Raw genomic sequence first — 24,006 nt, 5'->3', positions numbered from 1 at the left:
GAGGAGGGGGGGTTACCACCCTGTCCCACTAAAGGAGCATTACGCCTGAAGATAAGAGCGGGAAGCAGACGCTGCAGTAAAAACAGCAGTTTCAGTCGACTGCTGTAAAAGATGTTCTGAAATATTTTCAAAAAATATCACAAAAACAGTCGACCTTTGACCTTCTGAACCGTTTCACCCCCTTCATCTCAAAGAGGACCCGAGCACAGTCACCTGACCTGCATGATGAAGACTGAGGAAGACTACCACTCCTGACAGGACGGGCAGCTCTGTGGAACCTCCTGCTGGAGAACCGGGTCATCGGGTGAGAACGTGTACTGATGATATCTGACGAACCGGAGATCCGCCTCACAACGTTCACGATGTCGACAACAAACCTTTGTGTGTCTCTGATTCTACACAACTGACGGCCTGAATGAGAACACACCACATGTAAAATCACTGAACACAGAAGAACCTGAGTGTGATCAACGAGGTTTCAGGAGGAACCAGGAGGAACCAGGAAGAACTAGGGGGATCCAGGAGGAACCAGGGGGAATCAGGAGGAACCAGGGGGAACCAGGAGGAACCAGGGGGATCCAGAGGGAACCAGGAGGAACCAGGGGAATCCAGGGGGAACCAGGAGGAACCAGGGGGATCCAAGGGGAACCAGGAGGAACCAGGGGGATCCAGGGGGAACCAGGAGGAACCAGGAGGAATCAGGTGTGTTCAGTTTCTCCCGGAGAACACTTATGTTTGCACATACACCGTTATATATACTGTTCATCAGTATCAGCACTTTTATTTATCACGTGTGATTTTAAACACGTAAAAAGCGTGTTTTGGTCGAAGCCGTAAAGACTCTTGATGTCCTGTTGGTTGTTTTCTTCTTCAGGTTAAGAACAACCGAACATCTGGGATGTCCTCTGGTATTTCCGACATTTCCACATCAGCCGGCAGCACCGAGGACTCCTTCACATGAAACCTCCAAGAGTTGAATAGAAGGAAGCGCTGCTCGCTGACTGTTTCCTCCCTCACAGACGCATTTCCTCTCCACACGTCAGTTACACTCATCTGAGGCCGGAGAGCACACGGACACAGAACACACAACATGGACGCCCCGATCCTGGACTTACTTCTGCTCCTCACATCCAGCTGTGTCTGTAAGTACTGTCTCATCCAGATGTGTCCATAATAACGGTCTCATCCAGATGTATCTGTAGTAACTGTCTCATCCAGATGTGTCTGTAACTGTCTCATCCAGATGTGTCTGTAGTAACTGTCTCATCCAGATGTGTCTGTAACTATCTCATCCAGATGTGTCTGCAGTAACTGTCTCATCCAGATGTGTCTGTAGTAACTGTCTCATCCAGATGTGTCTGTAACTGTCTCATCCAGATGTGTCTGTTGTAACTGTCTCATCCAGATGTGTCTATAATAACTGTCTCATCCAGATGTGTCTGTAGTAACTGTCTCATCCAGATGTGTCTGTAATAACTGTCTCATCCAGATGTGTCTATAATAACTGTCTCATCCAGATGTGTCTGTAGTAACTGTCTCATCCAGATGTGTCTGTAATAACTGTCTCATCCAGATGTGTCTATAATAACTGTCTCATCCAGATGTGTCTGTAGTAACTGTCTCATCCAGATGTGTCTATAATAACTGTCTCATCCAGATGTGTCTGTAGTAACTGTCTCATCCAGATGTGTCTGTAATAACTGTCTCATCCAGATGTGTCTATAATAACTGTCTCATCCAGATGTGTCTGTTAGTACGTGTTGTATGTTTACATGTTGTATGTTTACATGTTGTGTGTCGTCATGTTTCATAGCTGTGTAACGTTGATTGTTTGTAGTTGCTCATCTTGACAAAGTTGTAAAATCGGATTCACGTCTTTTGTCCTTATTTTCAGACACGTCTTCCGCGATTGTTTATTCCTCCACACGTGAACCGCCTGACGTCTCCACACGTGAACCGCCTGACGTCTCCACACGTGAACCGCCTGACGTCTCCACACGTGAACCGCCTGACGTCTCCACACGTGAACCGCCGGACGTCTCCACACGTGAACCGCCGGACGTCTCCACACGTGAACCGCCGGACGTCTCCACACGTGAACCGCCTGACGTCTCCACACGTGAAACGCCACACGTCTCCACACGTGAACCGCCTGACGTCTCCACACGTGAAACGCCACACGTCTCCACACGTGAACCGCCTGACGTCTCCACACGTGAAACACCACACGTCTCCACACGTGAACCGCCTGACGTCTCCACACGTGAAACACCACACGTCTCCAGCAGTGCTGAAACCATCAGGAGTTCTACCAGAACTGTCTCTAATGAACCGGAACCAAAGCCCAAAACCGCCTCCTACATCCACAGTTTTACAACTCCAGCTCCAGCGCCTGTGAACGACACCAACAAACCTCCAACCAGGAGGGAGACCCCAGATTTAAATCCAGATGTTCCTTCAGTCCGTCAGCTGCCATCTTCAAACAGCAGCCAGGCTGTCTCCTCCAGTCCAGCTGTGTTTACGACTGACCAATCAGGTGTGTCGGAGAGTCCATCTGGCAGTATTGACCAATCAGATGTGTCACCAGTCAGTATTGACCAATCAGGTGTGTCACCAGTCAGTATTGACCAATCAGATGTGTCACCAGTCAGTACTGACCAATCAGGCGTGTCACCAGTCAGTACTGACCAATCAGGCGTGTCACCAGTCAGTACTGACCAATCAGGCGTGTCACAATTCAGTACTGACCAATCAGGCGTGTCACAATTCAGTACTGACCAATCAGACGTGTCACAATTCAGTACTGACCAATCAGGCGTGTCACAACTCAGTACTGACCAATCAGACGTGTCACAATTCAGTACTGACCAATCAGGCGTGTCACAATTCAGTACTGACCAATCAGGCGTGTCACAACTCAGTACTGACCAATCAGACGTGTCACAATTCAGTACTGACCAATCAGGCGTGTCACAATTCAGTACTGACCAATCAGGCGTGTCACAACTCAGTACTGACCAATCAGACGTGTCACAATTCAGTACTGACCAATCAGACGTGTCACAATTCAGTACTGACCAATCAGGCCTGTCACCAGTCAGTACTGACCAATCAGGCGTGTCCGAGAGTTCATCAGTCAGTATTGACCCACAGTTCAGGACTGAAGCCAACTCACCTGCAGGTGGAGGTGGAATGACGGAGGCCTCGTCTGTGGCTAGAGCCACAGAGACTGACTCCACCTCTACAGTTCGCTCAGATGCTGACAACAGGTCACACGGTCGGAGCTATGTCTCACCACCACCCACCACCGCTGCACCTCCACCCACTACCGCACCTCCACCCACCACCGCACCTCCACCCACAACCGCTGCACCTCCAACCACCAGCGCTACACCTTCACCCTCCACCCCCCACTCCCAGCCTACAGCTGCCCAGCCTCCACCCTCAGCTACTGGTTCCACAGTTCGTCCGCAAACCTCTTCGTCGACTTCCAGGACTGAAGTGGCTCCGCCTCCGTCACCGTCAGCTAGGGCGACATCGGCAGACACCACCTCGACTGTGGTGAACACGCTTACGACCTCAACCCCACCCCCCACTCCTGCTGCAACCACCAGCCCCGCTACATCCACAGGAACTGCGACCGCGACAACCTCCGTAACGACCACCTCTACCACCGTAACCATGACAACAACCGTCAGCACCGCAGCGCCCTCCACCACCAGCAGCAGCACGCCTGCAGCTACGTCACCCACGGCTTCTCCCACCACCACCTCACCTGTAAGTAACCTGCTGCTCCACCACAGTCTGTGACACACATGAACCCTCGTCATCCTGCAGGTGTGCGGTTACCTGTCCTGCTCTGGGCTCATGGCAGAAGGTTCTGGGTTCGAACCCACAGGTCAGCCGGGTTGCTGACCTGTCCAGGTGTGCCTTCGCTCAACGTCAGCTGTGATAGGCTCCGCCCCTCCATGACCCTGTTCATGATAAAGAGGGTGTATATGATGGATTAACTCGGCAGAGGGGTCGGCACGTTTCGAACCGACATCTGTTGTGGTTTTTACAAAGATTTCTGGACCATTTTTCGGTTTACAATCGTCGTGTAATTTACAGAATGTTGAGGTGAGAGTGTGTGATGTCATATATGTGATGTCACATGTTTAGTTTTGACCCCCTAAAATATTGTCAAAAAAGTTGTTTCTGGTGCTGGATGTGAGGCTGCTTTCTGATTGGATCATGTTTCTGGTGCTGGATATGAGGCTGCTCTCTCATTGGATCAGGTTTCTGGTGCTGGATGTGAGGCTGCTCTCTGATTGGATCAGGTCTCTGGTGCTGGATGCGAGGCTGCTCTCTGATTGGATCAGGTTTCTGGTGCTGGATGCGAGGCTGCTCTCTGATTGGATCAGGTCTCTGGTGCTGGATGTGAGGCTGCTCTCTGATTGGATAACTCTGATTGAACCATAACAATGGCTGATTGTGTTAGAAGTGATGGAGCTCCGTGATGCTGGAGGTCAGCAGTGAAAGTGGGCGGCGGGCAGGAAGGAAATTGGGGTGTGGTGTCGGTCTGCAGAGAGCCGCCTGCTTCTGTTTCGGGTCTTTGAGGCAGACGAGTTGGATGGTCGATGAAGGTGAGGAAGAGTGTGATCGGAGGCAGGATGCAGGATAAAGAAGTGCCTGATCATTTCTGGAGCTCCTCCTTCAGGTGCAGATGCTGCAGGTCAAGACGCGGCTGTGACGATGATTTCAGAAGCTCTGACACATGTTTCTAACGTTATGTCGGCCGGCGTGGAAACTCACCACGTTTATTCTGCTCTGCTCGAAGCGACGGTTTCACACCAGCGATGCTCAGATGCGCCACAAGATGTTTGATTATCGGTTTGTTTTGGAGCGTGAAGAAGGTGAGTGAACGGAGACAGAAACAATTATTAACCAGTAACCAGTGTTCCCGACAAGAGTTAATCTATAGTGAGATCACTACGGCAACAAAACCCCGTCACTCGTTACAGCTGGACCGTCTGAGGACTTTTAATTTGAAATGTGGGCTTTTATTTTGAAACAGACACAGGAAGTTGTGATATTGGCGGACCAGGCCTGCCTTCAGCCGTCTGTGTGGACAGGTTGCGTTATCAGGCGACATGATAGAGGCGGGGTCGACCGTCTCACAGGTGTGACTTCCTGTTCCAGGTCCAGCCCTCTGAGGCCCCCCGTTGTTCTGCCCACCTGACGGAGGTCAGCTCCAGCTCCGACTCAGCGGTGGTGAGGTTGACGTCCACCGGTCGCTCCTGTGACTTCATACTGTCCACCGACTCCCGACCCGGTACCAGTACTGGTACCGCCCACTGTGAGCCCGACACCAGCACCGCCTCCATGTGTCAGATCCGGGGTCTGGAGCCCGGGACTCTGTACCAGGTCACAGTGGTCTCCAGGAAGGATGGAGAGAGGAGCAGCGGGTCGGTGCGCACAGGTGAGATCCACCTGAAGAGCATCTCCTGTCTCCACCTGTCTCCATCTGTCTTCAACTGTCTCCATCTGTCTCCATCTGTCTTCACCTGTCTCCACCTGTATCCACCTGTATCCACCTGTCTCTACCTGTCACGACTCTCTGTCCATCTCTGTTTGTCCTGTCTGGACGTGTCACGACGTCTCTGGAGTGCTGTGATTGTTGGACATGGTGTGTTGCTGACCTTCTAACAGGAAGCAGTGAAGTTTCCTCGGGGAGGAAACCATTCTGAAGAGCGGGGCAGAGTTCAGGACCGGTTTGGAGGGGGGGAGGGGATGGAGAGGGGAGGCAGTGGGGGGTGGGTTCTCCTCATCCGGCTCCACCCGCTCTGTTTGTTATGTTTCCTGTCCAAAGTCAGTCTCCATGACGACGTCTCATTCTTTTAGCAGCTCAGACAATCTTATCGGCCTCCTCCATCTCTGCTGCATAATTAACCAACAGCAACACCAACACTGGCCCCCGATCTGGCCACTGAACCCAAACCTGTTCCACGACTAAACCAGAACCAGATCCTGAACCTGAGAACAAAGTCTGACCGCTTGGTTCTGTTCAGTTCTCGTCTGAACATCAAAATGTTACTGAACAAAGCCTTCTTTAAAAAAAAATGAACATCCGGGTTCTTTAACACAGTGAAGTTCTCTTCTGTTTCGTCTCAGACCCGGTCGGTCCAGCTCGTCTGGACGTCCAGCTGGACCTGAGTCCGAGCGGATCCTCTGGACTGCGGGTGATCTGGTCGCGGTCTGCTGGTCATGTGGACTGGTACGATGTGGCTCTGGAGGACGCCACTTCCGGACCCGTCCACCGGACGAGAATCATGGGCTCTGCTTCACCTCGGTCCGGTTTCAGCTCCCTGGTCCCCGGGACTCTGTACACCGTCAGCGTGGTGGCTTCAGCCGGGAACAAGAGCGCTGAGCCGGTCCACTCCGCGGCAGCGACAGGTGAGACCATCACCGCTAGATCCACCTGTCTCTGGGCCAGATCACGTGTTTAACTAATCCAGTAACTAATCCTCCTCTTAGTGGTTTAACTAATCCTCCTGTTAGTGATCCTGGACCAACCCCCTCTGTGTCCCTGTCCCTCCTCCAGCTCCGTCCCCAGTGGACGGCCTGCAGGTGGCGTCCTCATCATCAGACGGCCTCGGCGTGTCCTGGCAGGTCGGCCCGGGCCGGACGGAGAACTTCAGGGTTCTGCTGACGGATCAGGACGGGGTTCTGCTGAAGAACATCACTCTGAAGAACACCACCACCTCCACCGAGCTGGATGGCCTGCAGCCGGGGACGCTGTACACCATCACCGTGGTAACAGAGGCCATCGGCCTGCAGAGCTCTGCCTCCACACAGGCCGTCACAGGTAGATATTGTTTCTAAAGGTTCACACCTCCGCCTCTTTTTACTGGATAGATGTAGCTCCGCCTCTTTTTACTGGATAGATGTAGCTCCGCCTGTTTCCTGGATAGATGTAGCTCCGCCTCTGTTTCCTGGATAGATGTAGCTCCGCCTCTGTTTCCTGGATAGATGTAGCTCCGCCTGTTTCCTCCAACCAGGTGTCTTCAGGGTTTTTATTTTTTAGGTCAAACATGAGGAAGACAATAATAACATATACACGCCCTCCTCCTCCTCCTCCTCAGCCCCCGCAGCCGTGTCCGACCTGATCCTCCACAACGACGGCAGCTCAGAGAGTCTGCGGGCCTCCTGGCTCTCAGCTGAAGGCGGGGTGGAGGCCTACCTGGTGACCCTGTGGGCTCTGGGATCGGCCTCTCAGCAGCGCCGCCTCACCCCCAACGTCACCCAGGTGGTGTTCGAGGGTCTGACCCCCGGACGCAGCTACCAGCTGTCAGTCAGCACGTCAGCCGGAGGTCAGAGATCCGAGGCCAGGACCACGGGGAGGACAGGTAGACTCATCATATGGCTCCTGATCACTTTAATTGATTAACTGTATTGATTGTCCTTCTGTAACTGTCCTGTGTTGTTTCAGTGCCCGACCGGCCGGCGGCTCTTTCGATGTCCGCCGAGGGCAGAGCGCTGCAGCTCACCTGGTCGCCCCCCAGAGGTGACTGGGAGAACTACAGTGTCTTGCTGAGGAACGGCTCGGCGGTTCTGGTGAACGACACCGTCGGTAAACAAAGCACGCAGCACATCTTCTCCGCGCTCGGCCTGGTGCCGGGACGCCTCTACAGCGCCGAGCTCACGGTTCACAGCGGCACTCTGGGTAATACGGCGCACTGCAGCGGACAGCTAGGTCGGTTGGCATTTCTTCTAACAGACCATGTACATCCTCACGACTGATTCACGATTTACACTCAGTAACCACGAAACAACTCCCGCAGCACCCCCTTCTGTGCAGAAGCTGCTCGTCCGTCAGGCCGATGAAACGTCTCTGAGCGTCCTCTGGACCCGTCCCGTCGGTCAGTGGGACGGCTTCGCGGTGCTCCTCAGACAGACGGACGGCGACCTCCTCGTGTCTCAGAGGATCCTCGGTCGGGTGGCCGGAGACGCCACCTTCAGCTCCCTCACCTCGGGACGCCGGTACACCATTACCGTGACGACCACCAGCGGCAACCTGAGCAGCTCGGCCTCGGTGACAGCGTGGACCGGTACGTCCGACCGGATCTCCTGATGACGTGTGAGTTTTGACTGAAAACCGATCGATCGTCACTCTCCCTTGTTTCTGTCCGGCTTCTCAGCTCCGGCTGCAGTCGGCCGCCTGCAGGTCTCAAACCTCGGCAGCACCGACAGCCTGGAGGCGCAGTGGCAGCCGGCCTCCGGAGACCTGGACTCATACCGGGTCCTGCTGGTCCACGAGAGCAGCGTCATCAAGAACGAGAGTGTGACGGCTGACACCAGCAGCGTCAGCTTCCTGGCCCTGAGACCCGGAGCGCTTTACCGGGTGGTGGTGACCACGGTCCGAGCCGGACACACCTCCAGGCAGACGGTGGCGGAGGGACGCACCGGTAAGACCAGCAGACCCCGTGTTGGTGTTGGTCAGGAACCGTCCTGCGGGATGTTCTGCAGTGATCTCAGCTGTTACCTGCGCATCTGACTCCTCCCCCTTCCTGTCTCCGCCCCTCAGTGCCGGCTGCTGTGGGTGATGTGAGGGTCAGCAACAACGGGCGCACGGACTTCCTTATTGTGTCGTGGCATCAGGCTCCAGGTGAGGTGGACCGTTACCTGGTGACCCTGACGGACCGGGAGAGGACGCTTCACACCCTGGCCATCTCCAAGTCCAGTCCTGGGTGTGTCTTCAACTCGCTGGTGTCCGGACGGCTCTACAACGTTTCCATCGCCACCTGCAGCGGCCGCTACCAAAACCACACCTTCATCCAGGAGAGGACACGTGAGTACATGCCTTAGTACAGGAAGTGGACCCCTGAATCCCTAATACAGAAGACCAAGAATCCTACGGAAGACCAAGACCCTTTAAATCTGTGTCCTTGTTGTGGATGCGCAAAATATTTGACATTTTGTTTGCTTTCTATTAACAGACAATAAACACTTACCAAATGTTTATTAGTTTTTAAATAAACATTTAAATAATTTTTATTGTTGTGGAATAAACATTTATTAAATGCTTATTAAATAAACATGAGGTGTTAATTTACTGATGAAGATGATGACCTGTGGTGGTTCTGGTCCCGGTTGATGAAATGTTGCTGGTGTTCCTCCGTCAGAGCCCTCGAAGGTTCAGAGCCCCACAGCGACCCACGCGGCCCGGGACGACTACCTGAAAGTCTACTGGCGGCATGCGGCCGGAGACTCGGACCGATACCAGGTGTTCATCAAACACAACAACACGTTCCTGCAGAACCAGACGGTGCCGAAGTCGCAGAACGAGTGCGTGTTCACGGGCCTGGTGCCCGGCCGACTGTACACGGTTCTGGTGAACACCTGGAGCGGGAAATACGAAACGAGCGCCTCCACCCACGGCCGGACCTGTAAGTGACCAACACCGTCAGGTTTACTGATTTCTGAATGATTTAAAATGAGTCCAGCCTCAGATATCTCTGCCAGAACCTGAGCAGGTGTGCCTGACACTCCTGAACCCAGACTAACCACTTGTCCTGTCGGTCCATCAGTCCCGGCGGTGGTCCGGTCCCTGATTCTGGCAGGGCGAGGGACCGAGGACCTGCGGGTGACGTGGCGGGCGGCACCGGGCGACGTGGACCACTACGAGGTTCAGCTGCTGTTCAGCGACATGAAGGTGTTCCCTCCGATCACTCTGGGCAGCGGCGTCGGGGAGTGCGTCTTGTCGTCGCTCACACCGGGTCGGCTCTACAAGATCCTGGTGTCCACCTTCAGCGGCCCCAACCAGAAGGCCCGGTTCATTGAGGGCCGCACAGGTCAGACACACACTGCCTCTAAACACTACTGCTGACGGCTCCGAGGACTTCCTGCTAATTTGAACCGGCCTCGTGGTTTCCTGCAGTGCCCAGTAAAGTGAAGAACATCCACGTCAGCAACAGCGGAGACAGCAGCAGTCTGAAGGTGAGCTGGACGCCGGGACAGGGCGATGTGGACGGATACTCCGTCTTTCTGTTCAGAGACAGACGACAGCTGAACGTCCGCGTCGTCCTCAAACACCACAATGAGGTGACGTTCGGGTCCCTGACGCCCGGACAGACGTACGGCGTCACGGTCCAATCGGTGAGCGGAGAGCTGGAGAACAACAACACGGCAACAGGACGCACAGGTGGGAGTACACACACAACTACACACATACAGTACACACATACACATTGATTGATTGATTGATTGATTGATTGATGTGGTCCCGGTGTCCATCAGTCCCCTCAGCGGTGACGGGGCTCCAGGTCGACTCCCTCCACTCCACCTGCAGTCTCCAGGTGAGCTGGCAAGAAGTTCTGGGCGTCGCCGACGGATACGAGCTGCAGGTTCTGGACGACAGAGGCGGCCTGGTGCTGAACTCGTCCCGGCCCTTTGGACACACCTCGTCCAGGTTTGACGGCCTCACCCCGGGAAAGAAGTACCGAGTCGTGGTCCAGACCACCAGCGGGGGGGTCCACAGCCTCGGGGTCAGCGCTGAGGCTCGCACACGTAAGACTTCCTGTTTCTACCAACACATGGCGCCATGCTTTTATTTTGAAGGAGTGCTGTTTGCAAAGTTTCATCAATAAAATCACAAAGTTTTAAAGAACGGAAAACCTTTAGAAAATATTTCAAGAATGAAGTTGGAATATCTTGAAAATAAATGTAATATTATAAAAATATAATATAACAATAAAAACATTATCAGTTAAGAAAAGAAATGGTTTTATTTCAAGTAAAAAAAAATCCTGAAAATGTTTTTAGCGATTTAAAAAAAAAATATTTGAAGTAAAAAAGAAAATGTAACCTAAAAGTTTGAATATTTATTAAATCAAGTTGTAACAGATTTTAAAACAGATTTGATATTAAGAGAGTAAATCAGGAGACCGATGTGAGTGGCAGCTGGAAAAGTTTTCATTCTTCTCCGGCCCTGCTTAGGCCCCGCCTCCGTCACCAGTCTGTCCGTCAAAGCCAACACCACCACCGGCCTGGTCTTCCACTGGGCTCCACCTGACGGAGAGTTCCAGCTCTACGAGGTCTTCCTGTACCGAGGAGACGACTCGCTGCAGGAGACGCAGCGCCTCCAGTCCAGCAGCCAGCAGTGCTCCTTCCTGGGCCTCAGACCCGGAGCTCCCTACAGGATGCTGGTTCTGATCCACAGCGGAGACCAGACCAACCAGACCTCCATCTGGGCCCGGACAGGTGAGACCTCCCCGACAACTGTCACGGTTTTACAGGTGAAGATGTTTGGACCTGTGGCTGAATGTTGTCCTCTTCAGTCCCGACAGCCGTGGCGTCTCTGGCGGCTCAGGCGGGGAACCGGTCCGACGCTCTACGGGTGAACTGGGACCGCGGCGCCGGTGACCTGAGCGGATACCTGCTGTGTCTCTACAACCCAAACGGGTCTCAGTGGGCCGAGCGCCGCCTGGGCTCCGACGTCGCAGAGTTCGTCTTCTCAGGCCTCGTGCCGGGTCGACTGTACCGGGCCGAGATGCTGAGCCTGAGCGGAGAGCTCAGCAACCGAGCCGGCGCCGCGGGCCGGACCGGTGAGACTCTGTCAATGAACTCCTGATTCAATCTGTGCTTCCAGTAAAGAAACACGTGAAATACTTTATTGAACATGTGAAATATGAATCTTGCGTGTGTTCAGCTCCCAGACCTCCCACCTCCTTCCTATTCGGGGGGGTCACCAACACCTCCCTGGAGATCACCTGGAGCGGCCCGGTGGACTCCGACTACGACGACTTCGACCTGCAGTGGGCTCCCCGGGACCGGCTGTCCGTCATCAACCCGTACCACAGCCGGACGTCCGGCAGCCGCATCCTGAGGGGGATGTTCCCCGGACGACTCTACACCTTCAGCCTCCGCACCGTGAGCGGGGCCACGGAGCCGGTGGCCACGGAACCCGGGGCCACGCCCACTTTCAGCACACCCATCCACAACAGCATACGAACCAGTAGGTGGCAGCACTTCACTTCACTTTAAGTCCGTCACGTGTTTCGGAGCTGTTCACGTGTTCGGAGCTGCTCCGGTCACGTCTCCAGGATCAGTTCCCTCTCAGTCCGTTCTGGTCTCCCGTTTCAGAACCGGAGCGGGTCCCCAGCCTCCACTGTCGCCCTCAGAGCTCCACCTCCATCTCCTGCTCCTGGGGTCCTCCAGAGGCCGACTATGACTCGTACACCATCGAGTGTGTCCACCAGGACTCCCAGACGCTGGTCTACTCCAGACGCACCGGCCGAGACTCCACCAGCTACGTCGTCACGCAGCTGGAGCCCCACAAACGCTACACCATCTCTGTGAAGGTCATCTCTGCCAGGACCACCAGCGACGAGGCTCAGGACAGCGTGGTCACCATGATTGACCGTAAGAGGGTGGAGGTTAACGTGGAGGGGTAGGGTGGAGGTTAACGTGGGGGAGGAGGATGGAGGTTGAATTGTCGTGGGTGGAGGTCGAGAATTGAGGTCAAGGGTGGAGGTTGACGTAGTCTCTGTCCTGCCCCCTGCAGGTCCCCCCCGACCCCCCCTTAGCATTCGGGTCAGTGAGAGGTCGGCTGAGGTCACCAGGTCTTCGATCTCCTTCGGGTTCAACTGCAGCTGGTTCAGCGACGCCAACGGAGCCGTCCGGTTCTTCGCGGTGGTGATAACGGAGTCTGAAGGTGAGCACAGATCGGGCCCGGACCCACAGGGACCCAGACCGACAGGGACCCAGACCTACGGGGACCCAGACCCACGGGGACCCAGACCCACGGGGACCCAGACCCACAGTGGTCCGGGGGTCTACAAATCTGACTGATCACAGATCCAGGAAGTCCGTTTTTGATCAGCTGATCTGAGGCTGTCTCAGAGGGTTGATGTGAGACTGTCCTAACATCCTCTCCCTGCCCCCGTCCCCGACCCCGTCCCTGCAGGTGTGGAGAACCTGCAGCCGGACCAGCAGCACCCCCTGCCCTCCTACCAGGACTACAGATCCAACAGCTCCATCAGGTCCTACCAGACCGGCTACTTCCCCAGTCGCTGCGCCGACAGCATCGGCCGCAGCTTTAACATCAGCCTGGGGACGGGCATGGACCCGCTGGGGGGGCCCTGTGACCGCAGAGACCTGGACCCAGAGTCCCGCAGAGACCTGAACCACTTCTGTGACGGACCATTGAAGCCCAAGACCGCCTACAGGTCCCGAACACTTCCTCCTGTGTTAAATCTTTATGAGACTCCCATCTCCCATAACATCAGCTGCACCGTCAGAACCTCTCAGAACCTCTCGGTCTGTAACACCAGACCAGGTCACTCCAGGTCCAGACTTTGATCCGTGTCTGTGTTTTGTCTTCAGAATCAGCGTCCGAGCTTTCACTCAGCTGTTCGATGAAGAGATGAAGGACTCGAGCGACTCGTCGCCCCTGTTCACCGACACCTTCCTGTCGCTGCCCGTTGTCACGGAGACAGGTGGGAACCAAACATCATGGTTAGAGGAGGAGGAGGAAGGTCAGGTGGAGACACCTGAGTGACCCTTCACATCATGTTTCCTACTGCAGAACCTCTGAGCGGCGTCATCGAAGGCATCAGCGCCGGACTCTTCCTCATCGTCATGATGGTGGCGATCACCGCTCTGCTCATCTGTAGACACAGAGTCCGCAAAGTGTGAGTACCTGCACACACCTGGCAGGTACACAACACCTGGCAGGTACACAACACCTGACATTAATGTGCATTTTCGGCTGTTGATCGAGGTCCATCACAGATTCACTGATGGAGAAATGGAAAAGAGGCATTAAACCTCAGTGAGAAACAAATCTTAACGGAAACAAAGGAGGAAGAAAAGCACCAAATATGTGAAAAAGGAAACACTGCTGCTTTGATTAAAGAGCGTCAGCAGGTGTCGGCGACAATAACCGACTGACTGAACGTAGTATAGATGTGATCTGTTACTGCGTCTGTGTGCCTCCATCAGGGTGGAGCAGCGGCCGGCGGTCAGGATGAGTGTGAGGAGGGAGAGAGCGACAGCAGGAGTCCAGCTGGGAGTCAGAGGGTGAGACACGATCAATAATCAATAACTGAACTTTAACTCTACTCTACTTGACTTGACTCGATTTAACGTAACTTAACTTTAACTTAGCTTAATTCCACTTAACTTGACTAAACTTAATGAGCTACTTTCACTGCTGATATGTGGAGTACCTTTTATTCGTAGTACTTGTGTACTTTTACTTCAGTCCAGGATGTGTGCTGCTGCTTTGTGTGATCTGTTGGTGCTCCTTCTGTGAACACAGTGAATCAGTTCAGATTCTATTATTCTTATTACGATATAATATTATATATTATTGATCAGCTCTAACACGTCTCCTTCCTTCTGTCTGTCCGCAGCCGCCGAATCTCCAGGTGAGAAATCCAAAAACTTCTGTTGGTCTTCATTCTTTCAGGTTTCTTTTATTGTGTTAACATTTTGTTTGTCTCCTTCAGTCCCATCAAGATCATGAATTTTGAGCCTCACTACAGCAAACTGCAGGCCGACTCCCACTATCTGCTGTCGGAGGAGTACGAGGTCAGAGATCAGCTGTCACTCACTCATCAATAAAAGTGATTGATCCCAGACATGATCCTTAATCGGGACAATAATTAAAGATAGAAACAGACTGGAAGCCCTTCCTCCTCCTCCTCGATTCTGATGATACACCACGTTGTTGCCATGACAACAGACGATGCTTCACACACACGTTGAACCCGACACACAGAAGATCTACACAATCGGTTTAGATTAGAGTCACACATTCAGGACCTTAACGGGTGAATGAGCCTTCACCGTGGTAACAACAGTGTGGGCGGAGTCACTGCGCTCAGTTTTTTTACTGAATACTTCCTGCTGCTGTTTTTTTCTTCCCGTTAGGACCTGAAAGACGTCGGTCGTAATCAGCCTCTGGACTCCGCTCTGCTGCCGGAGAACCGCGGGAAGAACCGCTACAACAACATCCTGCCCTGTGAGTGAGAGACGAGGAAACATGTCACCGTGGAGACGAAAGATGACTCAGTCTTTCTGTCTCACTGCATTTCTGCTGTTTGTGTGTTCAGATGACTCAACCAGGGTGAAGCTGTCCTACATCGATGATGATCCCTGCTCTGACTACATCAACGCCAGCTACATCCCAGTAAGACGCTTTGTGTGGACCAGATTTGGACTTGTTATGGTTATTGTTATGGACATGGTTTGGACATGGTTTGGACCTGGTTTGGACCTGGTTTGGACCTGGTGTGGACCTGGTGTGGACTTGTTATTGGGCAAGTGTTCACTCTGTGTGTCTTCAGGGTAATAACTTCCGTCGGGAGTACGTCGCCACGCAGGGTCCTCTGCCTGGAACAAAGGATGATTTCTGGAAGATGGTTTGGGAGCAGAATGTCCACAACGTGGTGATGGTCACTCAGTGTGTGGAGAAAGGCCGGGTGGGTACCACACTGGAAACTATCTTCAGTCCCTGAAAGACTGATCTGATTAGTAACCATAGTAACCAATGTTTGTGTCCTGATGTTTTTCTGATGTTTTCCTCCTCCTCCTCCTCCTCCTCCAGGTGAAATGTGATCACTACTGGCCCTTCGATCAGGATCCTCTGTACTACGGAGACCTGATCGTCCAGATGTTGTCAGAGTCCGTCCTTCCTGAGTGGACAATCCGAGAGTTCAACATCTGCAGTGTACGTTTCATCAGCAACATTTTACAACTGATACTGGTTCAGCTGGTACTGGATCGTCCTGGATCAGCTGGTCCTGGATCATCCTGGTTCAGCTGGTATTGGATTAGAACCTGCCTGTGTTCCAGGAGGAGCAGCTGACCTTCAGCCGTCTGGTCCGTCAGTTCCATTACACGGTGTGGCCCGATCACGGAGTCCCAGAGACCACGCAGTCCCTGATCCAGTTCGTCCGGACCGTCCGGGACTATGTGAACAGGAGTCCTGGATCTGGACCCACCGTGGTCCACTGCAGGTAGGTCCGCCTCTGGTTAAGGGACATTCTAAATCTATTCAGTTATTCTTTATCAGACTTTATAAAAATATCCAGGATTTTTTTATTGAATCATAAATATTTCACATCTTATAAATAAATCAAATCAAATAATAAATGAAGTAATAAATAAAATCAGGTTTCTTCTGGTTTGTTATGATGATTGTTTTTTGAGCTGCTCCATCATTCTGTGGAGTCTCTGTTAAATGAGACGTTTTTTGACTGGAGTTTGGTGTGTGTTAGTGCCGGTGTGGGACGGACGGGGACCTTCATCGTCCTGGATCGAGTGCTGCAGCAGATGGACACCAAGGACACGGTGGACGTCTACGGCGCCGTCTTTGACCTGCGTCTCCACCGCTCACACATGGTGCAGACCGAGGTAGGACTGATGCATCATGGGAGCAAACACACATTCATAGCAAGGATGCTCAGCTGGTCCCTGACGCTCTGCCTGTCCTCTCCTGTCAGGGTCAGTACTCGTACCTCCATCAGTGTGTCAGGGACGTCCTCAGAGCCTTGAAGCTGCGCAGCGAGCAGGAGAACCAGAGAATGTGAAGTCCATGTCCCAGAGAGGTGAGACGTCCATCAGTCCATCATTCAGTCCACCAGTCCATCAGTCCATCATTCAGTCCATCAGTCCACCAGTCCATCTTTCAGTCCATCAGTCCACCAGTCCATCAGTCCATCAGTCCACCAGTCCATCTTTTGGTCCATCAGTCCATCAGTCCACCAGTCCATCTTTCAGTCCATCAGTCCATCAGTCCATCATTCAGTCCATCAGTCCACCAGTCCATCTTTCAGTCCATCAGTCCATCAGTCCATCAGTCCACCAGTCCATCATTCAGTCCATCAGTCCACCAGTCCATCTTTCAGTCCATCAGTCCATCATTCAGTCCATCAGTCCATCATTCAGTCCATCAGTCCACCAGTCCATCAGTCCACCAGTCAGCTTGCAGCTCGTCAGTGACGATCAATAGAACTGATCAAACGTATCGATCCTCTCCACAGATGCTGTCCAGACTCAGAGATCTACTTCCTGCTGCAGACACAGTTTATTTTTCTATTTTTCTATTTTAAAGTTCAGAAACTTTACGATTATTTATCTGTTTCTTCCTGTCTGAGTTCCCCTCTGCACAACGTCATCTTTAACCAGCTGATCACACCTGATCAGCTGATTGATCAGGTGTGATCAGCAGAGGTTTCACCTCCTCCTGTAATTCACCCAAACATGTATGTGACATATGACACGTATGTGAGCAGCTCATTAAACAGCTCATGTAAACACACCTGATGTTGTGATTATTGATCCACAATCAATACAAACCTGCTGCAACACAGAGCAGGAAGTACTTGAGTACACAGACAGGTGTAATAATTTGTTACATTGTGTAATAATGTGTTACATTGTGTAATAATTTGTTACATTGTGTACTGATGTGTTACATTGTGTACTGATGTGTTACATTGTGTAATAATGTGTTACATTGTGTAATAATTTGTTACATTGTGTAATAATGTGTTACATTGTGTAATAATTTGTTACATTGTGTACTGATGTGTTACATTGTGTAATAATGTGTTACATTGTGTAATAATGTGTTACATTGTGTAATAATTTGTTACATTGTGTAATAATGTGTTACATTGTGTAATAATGTGTTACATTGTGTAATAATTTGTTACATTGTGTAATGATGTGTTACATTGTGTAATAATTTGTTACATTGTGTAATAATTTGCTACATTGTGTAATAATTTGTTACATTGTGTAATGATGTGTTACATTGTGTAATAATTTGTTACATTGTGTAATAATGTGTTACATTGTGTAATAATTTGTTACATTGTGTAATAATTTGTTACATTGTGTACTGATGTGTTACATTGTGTAATAATTTGTTACATTGTGTACTGATGTGTTACATTGTGTAATAATTTGTTACATTGTGTAATGATGTGTTACATTGTGTAATAATTTGTTACATTGTGTAATAATTTGTTACATTGTGTAATGATGTGTTACATTGTGTAATAATTTGCTACATTGTGTAATAATGTGTTACATTGTGTACTGATGTGTTACATTGTGTAATAATTTGTTACATTGTGTACTGATGTGTTACATTGTGTAATAATTTGTTACATTGTGTACTGATGTGTTACATTGTGTAATAATTTGTTACATTGTGTAATGATGTGTTACATTGTGTAATAATTTGTTACATTGTGTAATAATGTGTTACATTGTGTAATGATGTGTTACATTGTGTAATAATTTGTTACATTGTGTACTGATGTGTTACATTGTGTAATAATTTGTTACATTGTGTACTGATGTGTTACATTGTGTAATAATTTGTTACATTGTGTAATAATTTGTTACATTGTGTAATGATGTGTTACATTGTGTAATAATTTGTTACATTGTGTAATAATTTGTTACATTGTGTAATGATGTGTTACATTGTGTAATAATTTGCTACATTGTGTAATAATGTGTTACATTGTGTACTGATGTGTTACATTGTGTAATAATGTGTTACATTGTGTAATGATGTGTTACATTGTGTAATAATTTGTTACATTGTGTAATAATTTGTTACATTGTGTAATGATGTGTTACATTGTGTAATAATTTGTTACATTGTGTAATGATGTGTTACATTGTGTACTGATGTGTTACATTGTGTAATAATTTGTTACATTGTGTAATAATTTGTTACATTGTGTACTGATGTGTTACATTGTGTAATGATGTGTTACATTGTGTAATAATGTGTTACATTGTGTTACTGTGTCTCAGTCGTTCAGTGTCTCGCGGGGAGAGGCCCCGGCTATCCCAAACCGCAGAGGCCGCGCATGCGCCGTGCAGCGGGTCCTGGGCACATTGGAGGCTGCCGAAGTGTCGGAAGTTTAGCCAAGTTGCAGTGATTTAGCTCGACAGCTAGCTTCGGAGAAACGGTCCGAGCGAATAAAACTTGTTTTTTAGCCACAGAAAGTGCGTTTGGACGGAACCTCGAACCCCGCCGCGAGTCAAGAAGGACTGCCGATGGATCCAAAGCGTTTCCCGCGGTTGAATTCGTGCGAACGGGAGCGTTAGAGGCGTCTGGAAGAAGTTGTGATTGTTTTTTTGGCGCTCTAGCAGCGCAGAGGAAGATGGAGGATCTGCTGCTGTAGCAGCGGGCTAACGCTAGCTGGCTCCGCGTCGTTCGGGGGACGAATCCGAGTCTCTTCACCGCCGACTGGATGTCCGAAAAGTTCCCGGGCTTCAATTCAACTCGCCGACGAAACCCCGGTAAGTGCGGCCTGACCAGATGGACGCTCTGCGGGGAGTTAGCGGGCGCTAACTGTAGCTCGGAGCTAGTTAGCTGAAATCAGTGTTAGCCTATTGAAACAGCAGAGAGCGGAGGTTAGCTCCGTGCTAACGAGCTGCCATGACACCACACACACCAGAACCTCCGGCTGCAGCTGGATGAACTTACAACAACTTCTCCGACCGAGTCAGCCGCCTCACGGAGCTGGTCCCGCTGGTCCCGGTGGTCCCGGTGGTCCCGGTCCGGTCCGGTCCGGTCCCGGTGGGTTAACTGGGTCCGTCTGACGGGGCTCATCAGGAACAGAGAATCTGAGGAAACTGTTTCTTAGATTTAATCATCAGGCCTGAAGTCTCCGTCTCTGAGAGCATCACCTGTCAGAGGTCAAAGGTCACAGCTCAGACACGTTCTGTTCAAAGAGGTGAGGCACGTCAAACAGCTGCTGACCTCTGACCTCTGACCTACTGAGTCATCAATACGTTGTTGTGATTCTGTCTCATCACTCAGTAAAACTACATACTTTAAATATTTTAATGAAAAATTGCAGTTATTTACCTTTTTAAAAATATGAATTGACTGACTTTAACTAATGTTTGTTTACATCATCAGATAATCAATAACATTTTATGAACAGGAGAACACCTGCTGCTGTTTTCTTTATAGACGACTGACACGACGGGACGTCGATCAAAGTGATCGGTTTGTTTCAGAGCTGCCAGGCTTTTTAAAATTCACCTGTCAGGTGACTGTAGATCAGTTGAGGATCAATAGTGTGTCGATCAGCTGATTGGAGTGTGTGTGTGTGTGTGTGTGTGTGTGTGTGTGTGTGTGTTTTCTACGTCTGATGGTTCTTTGAGCCCGTCCGACTGATCTCAGGTGTGTCGGCTGATGGGGAAACTTTTTTATTTTTTATAAACATGACTCAGACGATGCTGGAAATGAATTAGTCAGCGATTTCAAAAGATATTTCTGCTGATTCAGTTTCCTGTTTCAGTCATCTGATGTCATCGAGATCAATAAACTGCAATACAGATCGTCATCACCACGGATCGATAGACAGACAGACAGACAGTCTATGTTGGGGTTGGAAATAGTAACCGATCACTTTTTATTGACCCCACCCTGCTGGGAGGAGTCACATCAGCTTTTTAAAATAGTTCAGTCAGTCATAAAGTAAAAACAGGCTGTTCTCGGTGGAGAAGGTTCTACGGCTGGAGACGTTTGGAACCGGGGAACCTGCTCCTCCGGTGTTCGTGAGAACCGGTGAATAGAAAGTGTGAACCGGCCCTTTAAGACCGTCGTTCGTGTGGAAAGTTTCTAACCAGACGGTTTCATATGAAATCCAATTAAACCGTCAGAGTCCAGGTGAACGTCAGAGTCCTCCTGTGGTAACGAACCGGTTCTTAACGTGTCAGAGGACGAGTTTTGAAGTGTTCCGTCATGTAAACAGGTGTGTGTGTGTGTGTGTGTGTGTGTGTGTGTGTGTGTGTGTGTGTGTGTAGCTGCTGTTCATGTTTTCAGATCCACTAAAGAGAGTCGGTCAGACTGCGAGGATGGAAGCACTGGAGGCAGGATCTAGGTGAGCTGTCTCCACGTCTGTCCACGTGTCTCCACGTCTGTCCATATCTCACTCTGTGTGTCTCTCTCCATCTGTCTCTCACTGTCCTTCCCCTCTGTCTCACTGTGTCCCCCCGGCAGACATCAGATGGTCCTCTGAAGAACCATGGGTAGCTGTCTAAGCTGTCCAGAGAAAGAGTTGATTCCAGATAATCATCAGAGTAAATTCAAGGTGAGTCCTCTGACCTCTGACCTCTGACTTCCAGTTGTCTCCTGAAACACAGTAGATATGTAACCACCGCCGCTGTGCCCCTCAGGTGATCAATGTGGACGACGATGGGAACGAGCTGGGCTCAGGTGTGATGGAGCTGACCGACGCCGAGCTCGTCCTCCACACGCATCGCCGTGACGACGTCAGGTGGCCTTACCTGTGCCTGCGGCGCTACGGCTACGACTCCAACCTGTTCTCCTTCGAGAGCGGCCGGCGCTGCCAGACGGGCCAAGGTACACCACCACCGAAGAAGAAACAACAGAATGAGAAACCCTCACAGTCAGCGCATTTATTGATCAGCTGATTTAATGATCAGCTGATTTATTGAACGAGGTCCAAACTGTTTCTCTCTGATCCGTTTCAGCTTCACTTCTTCTGAAACAACCTGTTGTGTTCATTGTGGTGTGTGTGTGTGTGTGTGTGTGTGTGTGTGTGTGTGTGTGTGTGTGTGTGTGTGTGTGTGTGTGTGTGTGTGTGTTGTGTGTGTGTGTGTGTGTGTGTGTGTGTGTGTGTGTGTGTGTGTTTTTCTCACCTCTGTGTGTGTCTGTGTTTTTTCAGGTATCTTTGCCTTCAAATGTTCCCGAGCGGAGGAGATCTTCAACATGCTGCAGGAGGTGATGCACAGTCACAGCATCAGTGTGGTGGAGGAGGCGGTGCTGGAGCCCAACCATCAGGCAGCACACACTCCTGCAGGTATATATATACACACACACACACACACACACACACACACACACACTCTGTTTTTCTATCTGTTGACATGATACGTTCTCTATTTTTAAACTGAACTTTAAACCTGAACATGTTTGTCCTCATAAATACATGTTTTTTAACCTAAACTGGTCCTCACAACTATAGCAATACATACACACTCCTGCAGGTCCTCCTGTCCGTCTCTGATCCGCTGTGTCTCTGTCCTCAGCTCTCGGGTACTCGGTCCCCTCGGTCCCTAACGGTGTGTCCCGGATTCCCTCGGTGGGAGAGGCTCCGTCTCACCCGTCCACCCGTCACCCGTCTGTGGCCAGCACCCGTCTGCCGTCTGTGGGGGAGGAGTCCACTCACCCTCTGCTGGTGGCCGAGGACACGGTGAGACACGGAGACGGCTGTCTGTCCACACGCTGATCAGGGACAGATCAGCATGAGGAAACAAAGTGGAATGAAGCTTTAAGACAGACAACAGTAACATCACCTGTCTCTGTCTGTCTCTGCAGGTCCACACCTATGTGAACACCACGGGCCTCCTGGAGGACCAGCCCAGTCCTCTGACCGTCACCACCCCCCTGGAGAGTCCCACGTCTCCCCAGTCCCAGTGTCCTCCCACCCCACCGCCTCCTCCGAGGGCCCGCCCCGATCCGTTGGCCCCGCCCCCTCAGCCGGAGCCCCAGGTGCTGCTGGAGTCTCAGGGCGTTCGCTTCGTGCTCGGCCCCACCCCCGTTCAGAGGCAGCTGATGGAGAAGGAGAAGAAGCAGCAGGAGGAGGAGCCTCGAGAGACTAACGGCCCCGCCGAGGCCGAGCCCGCCCCCGCCCACCCACACTCCAACGGCTCCTCCTCCAATCCATCCACGGCTCCTCGCCGCCACCGCCCGCCCCCCCCTCACCCCCGACCTGCAGAATGTCAACAACTCGGCCCAGCGGCGCACCGCCCTGCTGGACTACGAGAACCTGCCGGCGCTGCCGCCGGTGTGGGAGGCGAGGAAGCCGAGCTCAGAGGAGGACGAGAACGGCGGTGGCCTGAAAACGCCGGCGCTCAACGGCTACAACCACCACGGCCAGCTGCACCACTCCTACTCCCACCCGCTGTCCGCCGCCCTCGAGTCCTCGCACAACTACGTCAACACGGAGAACGTGACGGCACCGCTCAGCGCCCACCGACCCGACACGGCCCGCCGCCGCACCGAAGGACCCACCATCTTTAACTTCGACTTCCGTCGGCCGCCGCTGTCGGGCCACCCGGACCCGCCCAAAACCCTCAACTACATCGAGGTGGAGATGGACAGCGGCGCCGGGAACAGAGGCGCCTCGGACGGCAGCAACCCCCACACACCCCGCACCCCCACCTCCCCGCTGCCCCCGACCACGCCCACCCGCCGCACCGAGCTGTACGCCCTCATCGACATCGAGCGCACCGCCGCCATGTCCAACCTGCAGAAGGCCCGGCCGCGGGACGACGGCACGTCGCGCAAGACCCGACACAACAGCACAGAGCTGCCCACCAAAAGCACTGCGTGACTTCCTGTTCACCTTTGACCCCACCCCATCCCACCTCCACCCCTCCACCCCATCCCACCTCCACCCCTCCACACGGAGCCGCTGACGGACTCCGGCTGACCAATGGGACGCGACACAATGACTTCCTGTGTGGCCACCTGAGCAGGTGTTTGCCCCGCAGCTGGACCTGGTACTGGTCCTATCGCAGTGATGTCATACCTCTGATGGTGCGGCGGCGGCGGCTGATGATGATGATGATGCTGATGATGATGATGATGTTAATAGACTGCATTCCTTATATGGTACAAATCAGTATTACTGAACAAAGCATTCCATTTAGCCTTTTATATGAGTCACTACGTGCTGCTGTAACTCAACACATGTACAGTAGAGCCTTTCACAATAAATGTCTGTTTTATTTGTACTCGGAGGCCTTGTTGCCCTGACGATGATGATGGTTTGCTGGGCATCGATCAGCACACTTATTTTAATCCTTTTATTTTGAAAAAGTTCAAACGTGAAGGTCCGAACCGATCGATCATGTGACGAGTGAAGCGGTGAATCACCTCGATCCGTCAGGCTCAGGGAATGTTCACATTTTTTTGCTTTTATATTGAAAAACAAAGACAGGAAACGG

The 24,006-nt window shown here is 51.6% G+C and overlaps 2 protein-coding genes across 3 annotated transcripts; both read left to right on the top strand.

Moving 5' to 3' along the window:
* Nucleotides 1-84: 84 nt before the first annotated feature.
* LOC138212371 (receptor-type tyrosine-protein phosphatase beta-like) lies at nt 85-17,308 on the top strand. Of its 2 annotated transcripts, XM_069172715.1 has the most exons (34): nt 85-702; nt 875-1,142; nt 1,895-3,777; nt 5,182-5,461; nt 6,154-6,435; nt 6,584-6,847; nt 7,125-7,388; nt 7,472-7,735; nt 7,824-8,090; nt 8,181-8,447; nt 8,567-8,830; nt 9,165-9,428; nt 9,570-9,833; nt 9,920-10,183; nt 10,279-10,548; nt 10,978-11,241; nt 11,319-11,585; nt 11,690-11,995; nt 12,124-12,402; nt 12,545-12,694; nt 12,947-13,208; nt 13,366-13,478; nt 13,568-13,673; nt 13,984-14,061; nt 14,397-14,411; nt 14,493-14,574; nt 14,917-15,007; nt 15,099-15,175; nt 15,333-15,467; nt 15,593-15,715; nt 15,841-16,004; nt 16,266-16,401; nt 16,491-16,595; nt 17,031-17,308. In XM_069172715.1, exons 2-33 carry the CDS (start codon nt 1,091-1,093, stop codon nt 16,575-16,577), a joined length of 7,884 nt encoding a protein of 2,627 aa, XP_069028816.1. In that variant the 5' UTR covers nt 85-702; nt 875-1,090; the 3' UTR covers nt 16,578-16,595; nt 17,031-17,308. The 2 variants fall into 2 exon arrangements, with proteins under 2 accessions (XP_069028816.1, XP_069028817.1); XM_069172716.1 differs by lacking the exons at nt 85-702; nt 875-1,142; nt 1,895-3,777 and adding an exon at nt 4,613-4,895.
* Nucleotides 17,309-18,901: 1,593 nt separating this feature from the next.
* On the top strand, nt 18,902-23,793 carry LOC138212372 (fibroblast growth factor receptor substrate 2-like). The gene is given in 8 exon segments (XM_069172717.1): nt 18,902-19,317; nt 20,836-20,912; nt 21,032-21,122; nt 21,208-21,394; nt 21,720-21,854; nt 22,084-22,247; nt 22,373-22,747; nt 22,749-23,793. Coding segments are annotated over 6 exon segments (1,569 nt in total). The 5' UTR covers nt 18,902-19,317; nt 20,836-20,912; nt 21,032-21,056; the 3' UTR covers nt 23,391-23,793.
* Nucleotides 23,794-24,006: the final 213 nt, after the last annotated feature.

Source organism: Embiotoca jacksoni, unplaced genomic scaffold (genome assembly GCF_022577435.1).
Source record: "Embiotoca jacksoni isolate LCO1_2020_lvr unplaced genomic scaffold, fEmbJac1.0.p SCAF_55, whole genome shotgun sequence".
Classification (NCBI taxonomy): Eukaryota; Metazoa; Chordata; class Actinopteri; family Embiotocidae; genus Embiotoca; species Embiotoca jacksoni.
This window is presented reverse-complemented; position numbering and strand designations above follow the sequence as displayed.

Bases quoted from the DNA above. Each gene is read 5' to 3' on its own strand.
- LOC138212371 (XM_069172715.1), top strand. From the start codon at position 1,091: ATGGACGCCCCGATCCTGGACTTACTTCTGCTCCTCACATCCAGCTGT. The intron at 3,778-5,181 runs GTAAGTAACCTG...TTCCTGTTCCAG, and splicing joins CTCCCACCACCACCTCACCT to GTCCAGCCCTCTGAGGCCCC. The intron at 8,448-8,566 runs GTAAGACCAGCA...TCCGCCCCTCAG, and splicing joins GGTGGCGGAGGGACGCACCG to TGCCGGCTGCTGTGGGTGAT.